This window comes from Phodopus roborovskii, unplaced genomic scaffold (assembly GCF_943737965.1).
Source record: "Phodopus roborovskii unplaced genomic scaffold, PHOROB, whole genome shotgun sequence".
In the NCBI taxonomy this organism is placed as follows: Eukaryota; Metazoa; Chordata; class Mammalia; order Rodentia; family Cricetidae; genus Phodopus; species Phodopus roborovskii.
Genome location: NW_026126459.1, coordinates 1,509,428 through 1,524,925, shown reverse-complemented (window position 1 = coordinate 1,524,925; position 15,498 = coordinate 1,509,428). Strand labels below are relative to the sequence as shown.

Genomic DNA, 15,498 nt, shown 5'->3' with positions numbered 1-15,498 from the left:
CAGATGTATTGAGATAGGTTTAAAAAAATATTTTATATTTTTTTACATTCCAAATCCAGTTCCCCTCCCTCCTATCCCCTGTTCCCTCACCTGCCACCCCCCCCCACACCTCTATGTCGAGGCTGAGCAAGGTATCTCTCGATATAGAATGGGCTCCACTAGGTCAGTTTGTGCATTAGTGTTAGATCTTGGACCCACTGCCAGTGGCCTCATATATTGTCCCAAACCATTGTCACCTATATTAAGGGAGTCTAGTTCAGTCTTATGCAAGTTCCCCATTTGTCAGACCTCAGTCAATGATCTCTCACTAGCTCAGTAGATAGGTTTCTGCACTACTTAAAGTCTCCAGAACTTTCTTCAAGAGCATTTGCTACCCAGGTGACTGACAGGTCACTTTGGATTAACTCTTAAGGGAAGACACAATGGTCTGACCTGTTCTTTTTCAGAAAGCCTCTGGCCAGAGAGAAATCTTATCTTTCAGGATGTTCAGAATGTCACATCTTTACTCAGGTTCCGCAGCCTCAGTGTCTGGCTTTATTTATAAGTTTTATCATTATGAAGGAGGAGTGTATCCTCCTCAACCTTTATACCCATTAGTACCCAAATGCCCACCTAATGCTAGACTGTTCTAGATAAACAATACATTCTCTGGACTGACTGTGAGAAATCCAGTGACCTTGTAATATTCTCCCCTCAGTGAACTAGGGTATTGTTTTCTAGTTGAACCAAAGAAAATCTTCCCCAGGGAGCTGGCAAGATAGTTCAATGGGTAATGACACTTGCCACCAAGCCTGATGACCTGAGTTCAGTTCCTGGGACCCACATAGTAGAAGGAGACTCCTTTAAATCTCTTACTCACATATGTACACCATGGCATGTGTGTACACATACACTTGCACCCCCCCACACATGCAAAATAAATAAGTAAATATAATAAAAATGTTGTGGCTGGGCATTGGTGGTGCACTTCTTTAATCCCAGCACTCTCTGAGTTCAAGGCCAGCCTAGTCTACAGAGCTAGTTCCAGGACAGCTAAGGACGGACACACACACAAAAAAAACCCTTCCAATTTTTAAAGAAAGAACCCCCATTATTCCAAGAAACCACAACACACACCTCACTTGAGTCAGAGCAATACAACTCCCTCTGTTTCCCCAGGACAGCCTCAATGACTCCAGTTCCAAGAGGTCCCTCACTCTCCTTCTGTCTTCTGTATGAACCAGACACACACTGTTGGAAACCAGCAGTCTGCTGACCCCGCCACTGACAATGGCTCATGGCCATGTCATTGCTACCTCACACCTTACCTGGCATGCGCAAGTTTCCCTTTTTAAAACAAGTTTTCTCTCTCTCTCTCTCTCTCTCTCTCTCTTTCTCTCTCCTGCTTTTGGTTGGCCACCAGCTCTCCTTCCTACCAATAAACTCCACGTGGGTGCTGAGTCGTGTGTTTGTGTTTCATAGGCGAAAACTAAAACAAAAGAACAACACACACAGTACACATACAATATGCACATGAAGGCAAACCATTTACACACATTAAAATTAATAAGTCTTTTTTAAAAAATCAACTCAAACCAAACAAACAAAGGTAGTCCAGGCCAGGCCAGGTGTACTGATGTATGTCTTTAAATACCATCACTCAAGAGGCAGAGCAGGTGGATCTCTGTGAGTTCCAAACCAGCCAGAGTTACATAGTGAGACCCTGTCTCAAACAAACAACTAGATCAGGAACTCTAGAATCCCTTCCAAACTTTATCAGCACAGCTTTCAAGACAGGGTTTCTCAGTATATGTAGCCCTGACCTTCCTGGAACTCACTCTGTAGACCACCCTGCCTCCTGAGTTGCTGGAAGTAAAGATGTGTGCCACCACTGTCCAATGACTTCAAGGTCCTTAACAACTAAGCAGAGACCCTGAAAGTAAGAAAAGACAAATTGGAGAAGCAAAGCAATAACGGAGTCCCTATACTGCCACATTGTCTGTTCTAGAGTGCCATCTTGTGGCCATCCCAGCCTTTCCTGTTTTTGTGGTCAGCTAACATTTCTGCTAGGAGTGCCCAAAGCCACTGAGCCTCTTCTGGGGCCAAATCCAGCTACCAAAGTGGGAATCCCTTAGAATCAATAATGTCCTTTTTTTCTTGTAAGAGAAGACCAGCTTATTTCTGCAAAACACATGCAGGTTGAATCTGAAAAAGCACAAATGGCCCTGACTTTTCCTGGACCAAAAGGAGCCCAGTGAAGACGGAGGTCCTTCTACTTTAAAACACTGATAAAGCTTGTGAGTTCTTCTATATTTCCCTTTTCCTTAGATGTTGCAAGAACCAAAACTACATTCTCATCTTGTTTGTTTTGATTTTCCGACAGGGCTTCTCTGTGTGGCCCTAACTGTCCTGGAACTCACTCTGTATGTAGACCAGGCTGGCCTCGAACTCAGAGATCCTCCTAACCTGCCTCTCTAGCACTGGGATTAAAGGCACGAGCCACTACTACCAAGCCCAAAGTTGAATTCTTTAAGATTTATTTTTGTTGTTTTTAATTACCTGTATGTGTGTGCCTGCATGTGGGTATGACATGAGTGCAGGCGCCCACTGGAGCTGAAGTTACAGGTGATTGGAGGCTGTCCAGTGTGGGTGAGGAGAATAATAGGCAAGTCCTTTTTCAAGAGCAGTAAACATTCCTAACCACTGAGCCACTTCCCCAGATCCAAAATTGTCTTAGTGATACAAGAGTGAGTTTTTCTGCCATGCCCACCTTCTCTTATCACCTTTCTAGTCCCCAGTCCTCCCCACTGGTACTGACTGCAAGCCTCAACAAACCACCCTATATGCCTCTTTGTTTGCTTTTCTTAAAGATTTTATTTATTTAATGTCTGAGTGCTCTATAGCATGTATACCTTTATGTCAGAAGAGGGTGTTAAATCTCATTATACATGGCTGTGAGCCACCATGTGGTTGCTGGGAATTGAACTCAGGACCTCTGGGAGATCAGGTAGTATTCTTAACCACTGATGAAACTCTCCAGCTCTTTGTTTTGGTTTATTTCAAGACAGGGTTTTTCTGTGTATCCCTGGCTGTCCTGGAACTCACTCTATAGATCAGGCTGGCCTCGAACTCTAGAGAGTTCCCTGCCTCTGCCTCCTGAGTGCTGGGATCAAAGGTATGCCCCATCACTGCCCCCAGGTACTCAAAATTCTAATTGAGTTCCTCTTTACAGGTATAACAATTCCTCAGAATTTGTGGTCTAGTTTCTTGTTTTGTTTTTCTCAAAACTGGGTTTCTTTCGTGTAACCTTGGCTGTCCTAGAACTAGCTCTGTATACAAGGCTGGCCCCAAACTCATGGAGATCTATTTGCCTGCCTCTGCCTCCTGAGCGACAGGAATAATGGCATGTGCTGCCACCACCCAGTTTACCATACTGCCTGTCTTGGTTCCCTCCATAATCATGTAGAATTTGGGGATTGAATTTAGGTTCTCAGGTTTGGTGACTGAACTATCTTGCCACTTTAAAAAAAAGTATTTATTTATTTATTTTTGTATGAGTGTTTTGCCTGCATGCATGTATGTGTATCATGTGGTCGGGGTGTAGGGGGTGGGGAGTAACTGGAGTAACATGTTATTAGTCACCATATGGATACTAGGAATCAAACCTGTTTTGTTTTGATTTGTTTTCAAGACAGGGTTTCTCTGTAGCTTTGGAGGCTGTCCTGGAACTTGCTCTGTAGGCCAGGCTGGCCTTGAACTCACAGAGATCTGCCTGCCTCTGCCTCCCGAATGCTGGGATTAAAGATCTGCACCACCACTGCCTGTCTCTCTCTCTTTCTCTTTAAAAAAATTAAAAAAAAAACAGGGTTGCACTGTGTAGCTCAGGACAGCCTTGAATTAGCAGTGATCCTCCTGCCTCTGCCTCCTAAGTGGTAGGATTACAGGCATGTGCCACCATGCCCAGTCTGGCTTTAACTTCTGATGCCAAAGAATGTAAAGTTCTTTAAATTAAATGTTATCTCCATGTTACCCAGTAACTTCTATCTTCTGGAAAGATTGAGAAAGTGAATCTAGTTCTTGAGCGATTTCTCACTAAACTCAGACTTGACCCTCAATACCTTGGCCCATGCTTTTTCCAATTGCACTTTTGCAATCCTATATTACATCCAAGTCCCTTACAGTAGGCCCTTGCTCCAGGTGGATTTCTTGCTAGATTCACCATGACAGAAGGCAATCACTGACTAGCAGGACAAACAGAGTCCTGGGCTGACATCTTGTTGGGATTGCCCCTTATAATATCCTGGGGGACTGCATCTAAAGAGAAAAGATACTTGGAGCTGAATGGACCAAACTTGATCTAGTCCTCTTCCTGTCTCCAACTGCAGTCAGCTAGCTACTATGTGCCTGTCATCATGGGTTCATCTGTCCCTCAGTTAGACTTGCTCTATCCCCAGAAATTCCAACAACTTTACACCTGTTGCTCTTAGAAATCCCTGTTTCCTTTTCCAGTGAGATCCAAGTAAAACACATCCCTTAAACACCACTAGACCTTAATGGGTAATCAAAATTCTCTCACCTTTGAAGTTCTGTGACATAATTTTACAAGCTCTCTCTTATTCCAATTATATTCTATAAGACCCAATCTAGTTTAGGATATTTATCCAAGACCTGCACCTTCACAGACACTAAGAATATCCCTGAATGGAGCCCTGAATGAAGAACACTCTCTTTAACAGCTAACCCCAACATTGCACTTCTTGGCTTAGGTTCCCATTACCTTTACAATCATCCTTGAGGGGCTCCTTATTTGACCTGAAATCACAATATGCTTTCATTTTTAAGTATTTTCAGCTAGACATGGTGGTATATACCTGTAATTCCAGCATTTGAGAGGCTAAGCAGGAGGATCAGGAATTCAAGGCTAGCTGGGTCATATAGTAAGCTTGAGGCCAGCCTGAGACCTTGTCTCATAATAACATAGAAGGTAAGAAAAAAACAGACATAACAACAACAACAATAAAAATACACTTTGCATTTTACTATTTCCCAATTCTTCACCCAGCCCCTACAGCCACTTACCTCTTCCTCTCCCCTTCTGCCAAAAGCCTATGGTCTTACCTCGTTGCACTACTGATAACTCCCTCTCCTGATCCACTCATTGGCCTTTGGCATAATTATTCTTTTTGCTCCTTGCTTAATTAACCTGATACAATTGGAATCTTTCAGGTCACAGGCCATTAAACTTTGAATGTCATTGTCTCAGGAACATCAACTATTACCATCAACATCAGTGCCCATCTCTTTCCTTCTCCATGTGACATCATAATCTAGCTTTTCACCTCTTATCACAGCCACTCCCTCCCCTCACCAGGATGTTGCTTAAGCATTTTTCCACCTTACAGAACTATGAACCTATGATTAACTGCTGAGCCACATCTCCAGCCCCTCATAAAAATAAGAAAAGATTCTGATATAGACAAACACTACCTCTGACTCCTACATGCAAGAATTAAAGGTGTGTACCACTGGGGCTGGAGTAATGGCTTGGAGGTTAAGAATACTGGTTGCTCTTCCAGAGGTCTTGAGTTCAATTCCCAGCAACTACATGGTGTAAACCATCTATAAGGAGATCTGGTGCCCTCTTCTGACCTGCAGGCATAACACCATATACATAATAAATTTTTTAAAATCTTAAAACAAAAAACAAACAAAAACCTGTGTACCACTATGCCCAGCTTTAATATTTTTCCTTGATTGTTAAAGACAGGGTTTCTCTGTGAGGCTTTGGAGTCTGTTCTGGAACTCAGTTTGTAGACCAAGCTGGGATCAAATTCACAGAGATCCACCTGCCTCTGCCTCCAGAGTGCTAGGACTAAAGCTGTATACCACCACCACCCAGTAGTTTTCTTCCTTCCTTCCTTTTCTTTCTTTCTTCCTTTCTTTCTCTTTCTTTCTTTCTTTCTTTCTTAAATTGCATCTTAACTTATTTTGTATGGGGGAGTGTGTCATGGGTAAGATGTGGAAGTCAAGGACCAACTTGTGGAACTCAATTCTCTCCTATCTTGTGGGTCCCACAGATTGAACTCAAGTCTTTAGTAAGGAGTTCCTTCACCCACTGAGTCATCTGTCCAGCATGAACACACACACACACACACAATTTAATTTTCTTGTTTATTTATTATTTCATGTTCATTGGTGTTTTGCTTGCATATATGTCTGTGTGACATACATGTCTGTGTCAGATCCTCTGGAACTGGAGTTACAGACAGTTGTGAGCTGCCATGTGAGTGCTGGGAATTAAACCCAGGTCCTCTGGAAGAGCAGCCATCTCTCCAGCCCAATTTTCTTGTTTTTTGTTTTGTTTTGAGACAGGGTTTCTTTGTGTAGCCTTGGCTATCCTAGACCTATCTCTGTAGACCAGGCTGGCCTTGAACTCACAGAGATATGCCTTGCTTCTGCCTCCCAAATGCTGGGAGTAAAGGTGTGCATACCACTGCCTAGATTTTTTTTTTTTTGAGACAGGGTCTCTCTATATAGACTTAGTTGACCAGGAACTTGTTATGTAGACCAGGCTGCCCTTGAAGTCACAGAGATCTCCCTGCCTCTGCCTTCCAAGGGCTAGCTACCCAAAGGACTCAATCAGTAGGTAGACCAGGGTAGACCAGGCAGCCCTCAAAGTCAGAGATCTACCTGCTTTGGCCTCTTGAATGCTGGGAATAAAGGTGTGAGCTACCACACCTGGACTCTTTTTTTTTTTTTTTTTAAGATTTATGTTTTTATCTTTTGTGCAAGAGTGCTGAACTGTACCCATGTATGTATGTGTTGACAGGTGCCCATGGAGGTCAGAAGAGAGTATTGGATATTCCAGAAATGAGGTTACAGACAGTTATGTAGATTCCTGTCTCTACCTCTTACCTCATCATAGAAATGGTAGGAGCCAGCTTTACATGGGTTCTGAGGAGTCAAACTCAGGTCTTCATGTATGATGTGTTAGTTGGGTTTCTACTGCTGTGATAAAAGTAACTTGGGAAGGAGAGGATTTATTTCATCATCCAGTTTATAGCCTGTCATCCAGAGAAGTCAGGTTGAGAATCTGAAGGCAGGAACTGAAGCAGAGGCTATGAAGGACCACTGCTTACTGGCTGCCTCCTCATGGCTTGCTCAGCCTACTTTCTCACCACCATTCAGGACCACTTGCTCAGGAGTAATAGCACACAAAGTAGGCTGGTCCCTCACACACCAATCATCAGGAGAATGTCCCAAGTCTAGTCAGGTGAGGGCATTTTCTCAATTGAGATTCCTTCTCAAATGATTCTGACTGGTGTCAAGTTCACAAAATATTTGCAAGAGCTTCCCCCACACACCGGGCCTTCTCTCCAGTCTGTGCTCTGCATCAACATGCTGGTTCTATGCTACTTTCTTTCTTCATTTCTAAAAACTGTGTATTATGCCTGCCTGTTTATATGTTTGTTGTATGTGGGTGTGCATTCACAGCCCAGAGTAGGGCATTTGGTATCTTCTTTCAGTCTCTTATTTCTACTGCCACTGAAAAAAAATGTCAAAAATTGTCACATTGTCAAAAGTCAACTAAGGAAGGGAGCTGGAGAGATGGGCTCAGTGGTTAAGAGCACTGGCTGATGGCACTTGCCTTTAACCTTAATCCCATCATTTGGGAGGCAGAGACAGGTGGATCTCTGTGAAAAAAACAAAAGCACTTGGCAGACTCTGACTCAATTCCCAGCACCCACATTTCAGCCCATAACTGTCTGTAACTCCAGTTCCAGGGGACCTGAAAACTTCACATGAACATACATGCAAGCAAAACCAACAGTGCACAGCCAGCCAGTGGTGGTGCACGCCTGTAATCCCAGCACTAGGAAGGCAGAGGCAGATGGATCTCTGTGAGTTCAAGGCGAGCCAGTTCTACAGAGCAAATTGCAGCCAAGTCTACATACATAAAAAAGCAAAAAAGACCCCTCCAATGCATATAAAACAATAAATCTTTTTAAATTATTTTTTTATTTTTTTTTTCGAGACAGGGGATTTCTCTGTGTAGCCTTGGCTGTCCTGGAACTGGCACTGTAGATCAGGCTGGCCTCAAACTCACAGAGATGTGCCTCCTTCTGCACATTAAAGGCATGTGCCACCACTGCCTGAGGTTGTGGTTTTCTGTAACTGTCTCCATCTATTGTTTCCTTGATGAGGGGTAAAGACTACACTTATCTGGTTAAACCCCGAAGAGGGGTGTCTGTTTTGTTGTATTGTTGTTTTAAGTAGAGTTATGTTTAATTAATAGTTTAAAATATAAGCCTAAACACAACAGTTGAAAAACACGTGGGATAAAAATAAGACACACCCAAGGCATGGGTTAGCCTGATTTGCTCTTTGTGTTGGTCTTTCCAAGAATACAATCCCCATCTAAACTTAATGAGGTTTGTCCCATGGCCTGACACAGTCTATCCTGGAGGTATTGCACATACCTTGGGGAAAGTGCATGTCTTAGGGCAGGGTCCACTTACACTTCGGCCATTGACAAGGAAAGACCTGCCTGTTGTTATATGTCTCTTACATCTTTTTGTTCCTCTACTCTCCTGTTACTGTCTTGTGTTCTGAATAGAATTTTTTTAACTGTGCCTTTTGATTACTTGTTTTCTTGAAAGAGGGTCTCATCTATAGCTCAGGTTAGCCTCCAACTCATGGCAATCCTGTTGCCTCAGCCTACTCAATGATACGATTATAGGAATGTACCACCGCATCTGGATCAACTATACCATTTAAAAATTGTTTGCCCCTCAATGTAGCCCTGGCTGTCATGGAGCTCGCTTTGTAAACCAGGCTGGCCTTGAATCAGACATCTGACTGCCTCTGCCTTCCAAGTGCTGTGATTAAAGGCATGGGTCAACATACCAAGCCCATTTAAATTCTTTTGTTATTTTCTCCTGCATTTTATTTACTTAGTAATTTTCTCTCTGGATTAAACTTCATACACACACATATATGCACATTTAGTCAGGGTCTCACTGACTATTCTTGGGTAGCCTGGAGTTCACTATGTAGATGAAGCTGAGCTTGAACTCACAGAAATTCACCTTCCTCTGCCTCCCGAATGTTGGGGTTCAAGCAGTGTGCCCCATGCCTAGCAAAGTACAATAATTTCTGTTCATATTAGTTTAACAATATACAGAAACTTTGCTTTTCTATATTTCTCTATCTCATCCTTCTTCTCTATCATGACTATCACAGCTGCCAGATAAATGACTCATGCCTCTGTAGGCACCAGGCACCATATACATAAAATAAGTAAAAAATTTAAATATCCATAGCCATCACACAAGTAACACCTTGATCCCAGCATTCAAGTAGCAGAGGCAGGCAGATCTCTGTGTGTTCCAAGCCTGTCTGGTATATAGAATGAGACCGTTCCTTTTTCAACAAAGGAATGGACAAAAAGACCAGACTAGGCTGTCTTAAAACAAAAGTTTACTATTTTAACCACTTTTTTGTTTTTGTTTTATTTTTGACATAGGGTGGTCTCTCTATGTAGCCCTGGGTACCCTGGAGCTCACTGTGTAGACCAGGCTGGCCTTGAACTGACAGATATTCACCTGTCTCTGCCTCCTGAGTGCTGAGAATTAATCACTTTCAAAATGTAAGTCAGTGGCTTAAAAACATTTGGAACATTGTGTAACCCCTGCCACCACCATTCAACCCAGACTCTTTCAATCTTTCAAAGCAAACTTTGGATCCATTAAGCATTCCCCACCAATCATTATCATCATTATCATCCTTACATTTTGTTTTTATTTTGCAGTGCTGCGGGTCAAACTCAGAGTCTTGCCCATTCTAGACAGACACTCTACCATTGAGCTACACCCTGGTCCTGCTCCTATAGTTCAAATCACACAGGATAATAATTACAGAGGAAAAATATACACAAGGGGCTAAGGATGTAACACAGTTCATAGACTGCTTGTCTAGTATTCACAATGCTCCGAATAAACTGACAAGGTAGTGCTCATCTGTAGTCCCAGCACTCAAAGCAGGAGTATCCTTGGCTACATAGTGAGTTTGAAACCAGCTTAGGTTACTTGAAATCTTGACAAGAGAAAGAAAGGAAGAAGGGAGGGAGGGAGGAAAGGAGGGAGGGAAGGGAAGGATAAAGAGAAGCTGGGCAATAGTGGTATACACCTTTAATTCCAGCACTACAGGCAGTAGATCTCTGTGAGTATGAGATCAGTCTGTCTCCGAGAGAGAGAGAGAGAGAGAGAGAGAGAGAGAGAGAGAGAGAGAGAGAGAGAGGAAAAGAACGAGGGGAAGAAAATGAAGGGAGATGAAAATATAATGAGCACTAGATTTGGAGCACCAGAAGCTGTGTGAATACTTCAGCAAAGGCAAGGCAGTCCCTCAGTCCTCTGGGAGGTAGGATACAGCAGGATGGCTACAGTGGCTATTTCTTGATGATGATACTCCATACCCTCTTATCTTCCAGCAACACAGAAATTGGGGAAGTCCCTCTGAATTTAAGTGTAGTGGATTGTCCTGTGTCCCCAAATCACACTCAGTCTCTAAGCAGGTTAAGAAAGGCTGGCTGGGTTGGGTGGTGGTGGTGGATGCCTTTAGTCCCAGCACTCAGGAGGCAGAGGCAGAGACAGGTGGATCTCTGTGAGTTTGATCCCAACTTGGTCTACAAATCGAGTTCCAGGACAGGCTCCAAAGCCACACAGAAACCCTGTCTCAAAAAACCAAAAAAAGAAAAAAAGAAAAGAGAGAATGAAAGCCTGTCACTCCTGCAGTTATATCAGAACCCACAACTATTGGAGACCCAGTGGGCTGAGAACCCAGGAGGTCAAGTCATTTATGTGAGTCATTCAGTCCAATAAGAAAAGTCTTGTCCCTGCCTCACACCTGGGAAAAGATACTTCCAGTAAATGTCTCTTTTCTGACTTCTAAAGGCTAAGGGGACATTCATGGTGGCACACAGTGTAGTGTGGCTCAGTACTCAAGGGTCTACTTCTGGGACAAGAAGCCTTTTTTTTTTCTTTTTTTTCCCAGGCGGGGTTTCTCTGTATCTTTGGAGCATGTCTTGGAACTCGCTCTGTAGATCAAACTGGCCTCGAACTCACAGGGATCTGCCTGTGTCTGCCTCCTGTGTGCTGGGACTAAAGGTATGCACCACAACCACCCGGCCCAACAAGAAGTCTTAGAGACCTGGATATTGGGCTATCCTGTCCACCATGGATACTCACGGACTTAGCAGACAACCTTGCTTCCATCCTGGACTTGTTTTCCACCCTGTGTTATTTTGACCCTTGCCCTGTTTTCTGAGGCAGGACAGGAAGGTACTAGAACTTCAAAGAGCAGTGGCTTTCTCAAACTGCCCACTTCTTGCTCAGACTGGCCAGGATCTGAGGCACCCGCTCCTTTCTCTCTAGGAGACTATACATAACTGATGGGCCATGCTATCTCATAGCCCTTGGGGCTAGCATACTTTGCATAGATATACATATGAACTTTAAGGCAGGGGCTGTTGTTTGATCATGGACTTGAAGAAACCAAGAAAAGGAGCTGGGAGGTAGCCCTACCTCTAGCCTCAGGTGGACAGAGGAGGGCGGGCCTCAGGCATGGGTGCTGACCAGGAACAAGGGCAGAGTACAAAGGGGAAGAGGGTCACTGGTACAAGAGTCCTGCAGAGTTCACCATTAATACTAGACTCAGTTGCTTTACTCCTGCACACCACCCTCACCCTGCAGGCCCTTCAGTACCTGCCCTCCTTGACAAGCCACCCCTACTTCACTGAGCCAACATCTAAGCCACAGGAAATCAGGGAAGTCCCTCTGCTCAGGTGGTCCTAACAAGGTATGGGGGCCAGGAGGAGGAAGAACAAAGCCAGGTGGCCAAGTGAAATCAAAAGGCTTAAGTTCAGAAAGGTCATGTGGAAGGATGTGGGTAGCAAGGGTGGGAATGGCCTTCTCCCCTTGAGAATGAGGCTTCATGTCATGCTAGTCACATGGGACACACTTGATGTTCCACCTCCCCTACAAGCCTTTCTCTTCTGTCTGCCATAATATGAAAAGAAGGCATAGTCAGGCCCTTGCCCTGACATGGCCTTGAAATCCTCCAGGTTCAAAGATCTTTCCATTTCTACCTGTGGCCCCAGCCCTTTGTGTGAGAGCCTTTGAACAGTGCAGCCCAGAAAGGAGACTACATACAGACCCATGGGGCAAATGAAATGCCCAGTGTGAAGATAACAAGCTATCTTCCAGTTTGGGTTGAAGACAGCTATATGTCTACCTGAACAGAGGACCTGGTGGCTTTGACTACAGGAGCTGGAAACTGGAAGATGACAGCTAGAGAGCTGATGAGCAATGCCCCCAAGCTGACAGGTCCTGAGAGGGCTGGAACCTTAAAAACCAACTCTTGGGGCTAGAGAGAAGGCTTAGTGTTTAAGAGCACTTACTGCTGTTCCAGAGGACCTGGGTTCAATTCCCAGCATCCTCATGGCCACTCACAGCAGTCTGTAACTCCAGTTCCACAGGATCAGACACTCTCTTCTGACCTCCTCAGGCAAAACACCCATTCAAGTAAAATCAATAAACTAAACAGAAAAAAAAAAAAAAAAAAACAAAGACAAAAACCAGTTTCACTGAGTTCCTTTTGGGCCTGGACCTTGCACCAAACTTTGATGTGAAGATCTTGTCAGGAGGGTCTTGTGTAGCCACACCACCACCATCAGGTCCCCTTGCCAGATGACTTCCCAACCATGCCAGACTCTCACACTCAAGAGTGCTGTGGAGCTGTGCCCTGCTTCTTGTCCAGGGCATTATACTGCTTCAGCCCCATGTGGGCCCTGGGAGTTGAACTTATCTCCTGGGGTAGTCCAAAAAAGCAATGGTGTTTTGGGGTCACCCAAGGACCAACCAAGCACAGCCAGGCAAGTGGGTAAATGTCTGCCCAGAAGCTGTACCAGGATCTGGGAAGAGGTGACTCCCAGCACAGGGAACTGCACTCATGGGATTAACAACTCACTGGATAAAGATGTTTTATTGTGCAAATCACACAAAGGTCCCAGGGTGAAGGCCACAGCTACAACCTATCCCTGGTTCCAAGCCTGCTCTTTGGTCCTCAGCCTGGTCTTTTCTCAAAAGCCAGGTCTCTTATGGAGTGTGCAATATCCATGAGTGTATCTGTGAGTTGGGAGGCCACCTTAGGCCACAGGACTCAGACATTGTGGCAATCTCCAGGTGCAGACAAGTGAGGTGAAGTAAGTCCCTCACATCTCAGGTTCAAGGGCTACACTGGTTCACACATTCCTCTCCACTTTGAAATACTTGATAGATGCTGATGGGAGGGAACATAGCAATGGCACCCAGCAGAGAGCCCACCTGGATAGCCACACCAGCTGCAACCAATGCTGGCCGGCCTCCACTGTGCAGCATAGAACTGATCGCCACCTTGATGTATGAGAACACGCCTGCAAACAGGACCCATGAAAGCACCTGAAAGGGGGGTAGAGGGGAGTTTTATAGCAGCAGCAGGCTGAACATGAAATTACCCTGCTCTGAGACAAGTCCTATCCCCCATTATACTTACCACAAGGACCACACCTGCAGAGGTGCCCACCAGAGGAGGACAGGGACTTAAGACTGCCAGTGTCATCAGGTAGGCTCCAAAGAACATGCCCAGTATAGACAGGCCATATAGCCCTGCCAGAGACCTGCCAAGGATGGGCTGAGATTCAGGACTGGCTGTCCCAGGCCCTAGCTGACCTCAAGTTCCTCCCCATAGGGGCTTTGGACCCATGTGCACCTGCACAGCACTGCCATGGCCAGAAAGCAGGCAAGCGGGTTGGCGGAGCTACCCAGTACGACAGCCAAGTGGTAGGCCAGGCGCCCATAGGGCAGGCAGGAAAAGCTCTGTACAGCAGGCAGCACACCGTTGGTCAGAGCATTGGTGATAGCCAGCAGCCCCATTAGACAGGCACTTCGGGAAGAGAAGAGTTGGTGAGCCTCAGGGTCTGGGCTGGAAATAGTGCCTGCCACTTGGCTTGGTGGCTCCTGCAACGGTGAGGCCTCTTCCTCTTCCTCTTCCTCCTCTGTTCCTGGTGTTCTTACCCGACCCACCATAGGTACAGATGGTGGGGATGGCAGTAGTAACAGGAGACCTTGGAAGGCAGCAGCAGAAGTGCCCAGAAGGGCAGTCAACATCCAGAAGAAAGTTCTGGCAGAAAAGCGCTCAGGGAAGTTGATGTGAGATACCTTGATAGGAGGCCCAGTGGTACCATTGGCAGGCACAGGCAGGCACTCAAGGCGACCCACCCCCTGCACCAGGGCTAGCACACAGGGCAACAGGGCACTTAGGCCCTGGCCCAGGAAAAAGGAGCGTAAAAAGGGAGGTGGCAGGTGGCTCAGGAAGGGCAGGAAAGTGACATTAGAAGCACAGCAGGCCAGTGCCAAAACAAACGCCAGCGTTAGGAAGGCCACAGAGTGGGACTGCCCTGCCACTTGAGCCACACGGTCCCACAGAGGGGCCAGCAGGGCTGTGCCCACTATACTTAGCCCCTGCACCACTTGGATAGGGATCCGCTCGTCCTTGCTGCGGGCCAAACGCCTCCACAGGGTCACCAGCAGCAGACCCAGGTTCCCCAGCGCCACAAGCACAGAGAGGTACGAAGGGAGGCTCCAACCTGCAGGGGAGGGAGAAAGCTGTGTAAGCGCACCAGGCTAAGGAACAAAGAGCACTTGCAGCCCAGCTCCACCCACTTTTCTTCACTCACGCTCTGGGAGCTCTTTCACCACTACAGGCAGTTCTACCCAGATCCCGTTGACCGCAGCCCAGGAGCCCATGCCAAAGAGGGCCACCAGTAGATGTGTCAGCACCAGTCGGCCCAGCGGAGATGCTGCCATTAGGTCAAAGGGGGCCCTCCAGGACAAAGAGCAGGTTAACAGTTCACTCTTCCCCACGTAGGATCAAAGCTTCTCTAGCTACTCTAGGAGCCAAACCTCTTCCAGCTGGAGGGAGACAAAAAGGCGAGTGGACAGAACAGGGGTCTGAGGTAAAAATATTGCAAGACCAAGGCACCTGGAAGGAGGTGGCAGATAGATCCAGGAACTGCACATACCAAGGAGACTGCACCGAGATCCCACAGAGCTAAACTGGCAAGCGTGAGAGCAATAAGCTGGTCTAAAGAGTGGCTCCGGGAAGGAGGACCAGAGAAGGAGCAGAGCAGTCCCTACTGCTTGAAGAGAAGGAAGTCTTGGGTCTGCTAAACCAATCAGGACCACAGAGAACTCCAAGTTAGCGGGCGAGGTGGACGAGGGGCGTGGCTCCACCGCCCAGGGTTGTGTTTCTGGGGCGTGGGGTCGGAGCTGCCCACCCAACACCAAGAGCACACCGCTTAGTCCGGGACGAAGCCAAGCCCCAGCTCTCGGACTGGATGAAGACGCCAGCAAACCCGCTACACTCGCGGCGGAAGTCCCACCCCCGGAAGCTATGTGTAGTGGAAGGCCTGAGGTCAGTGCC

General features: G+C 46.1%; 1 protein-coding gene across 2 annotated transcripts; it reads right to left on the bottom strand.

Moving 5' to 3' along the window:
* Nucleotides 1–13,005: 13,005 nt before the first annotated feature.
* Slc52a2 (solute carrier family 52 member 2) lies at nucleotides 13,006–15,482 on the bottom strand. 2 transcript variants are annotated; one of them, XM_051189222.1, is made up of 5 exons: nucleotides 15,098–15,482; nucleotides 14,753–14,987; nucleotides 13,786–14,662; nucleotides 13,570–13,693; nucleotides 13,006–13,475 (listed from the first exon to the last, which is right to left on the bottom strand). In XM_051189222.1, exons 2-5 carry the CDS (start codon nucleotides 14,880–14,882, stop codon nucleotides 13,263–13,265), a joined length of 1,344 nt encoding a protein of 447 aa, XP_051045179.1. In that variant the 5' UTR covers nucleotides 14,883–14,987; nucleotides 15,098–15,482; the 3' UTR covers nucleotides 13,006–13,262. The 2 variants fall into 2 exon arrangements, with proteins under 2 accessions (XP_051045179.1, XP_051045180.1); XM_051189223.1 differs by lacking the exon at nucleotides 15,098–15,482 and having other exon boundaries at nucleotides 14,753–15,083.
* Between the last annotated feature and the right edge of the window lie 16 nt (nucleotides 15,483–15,498).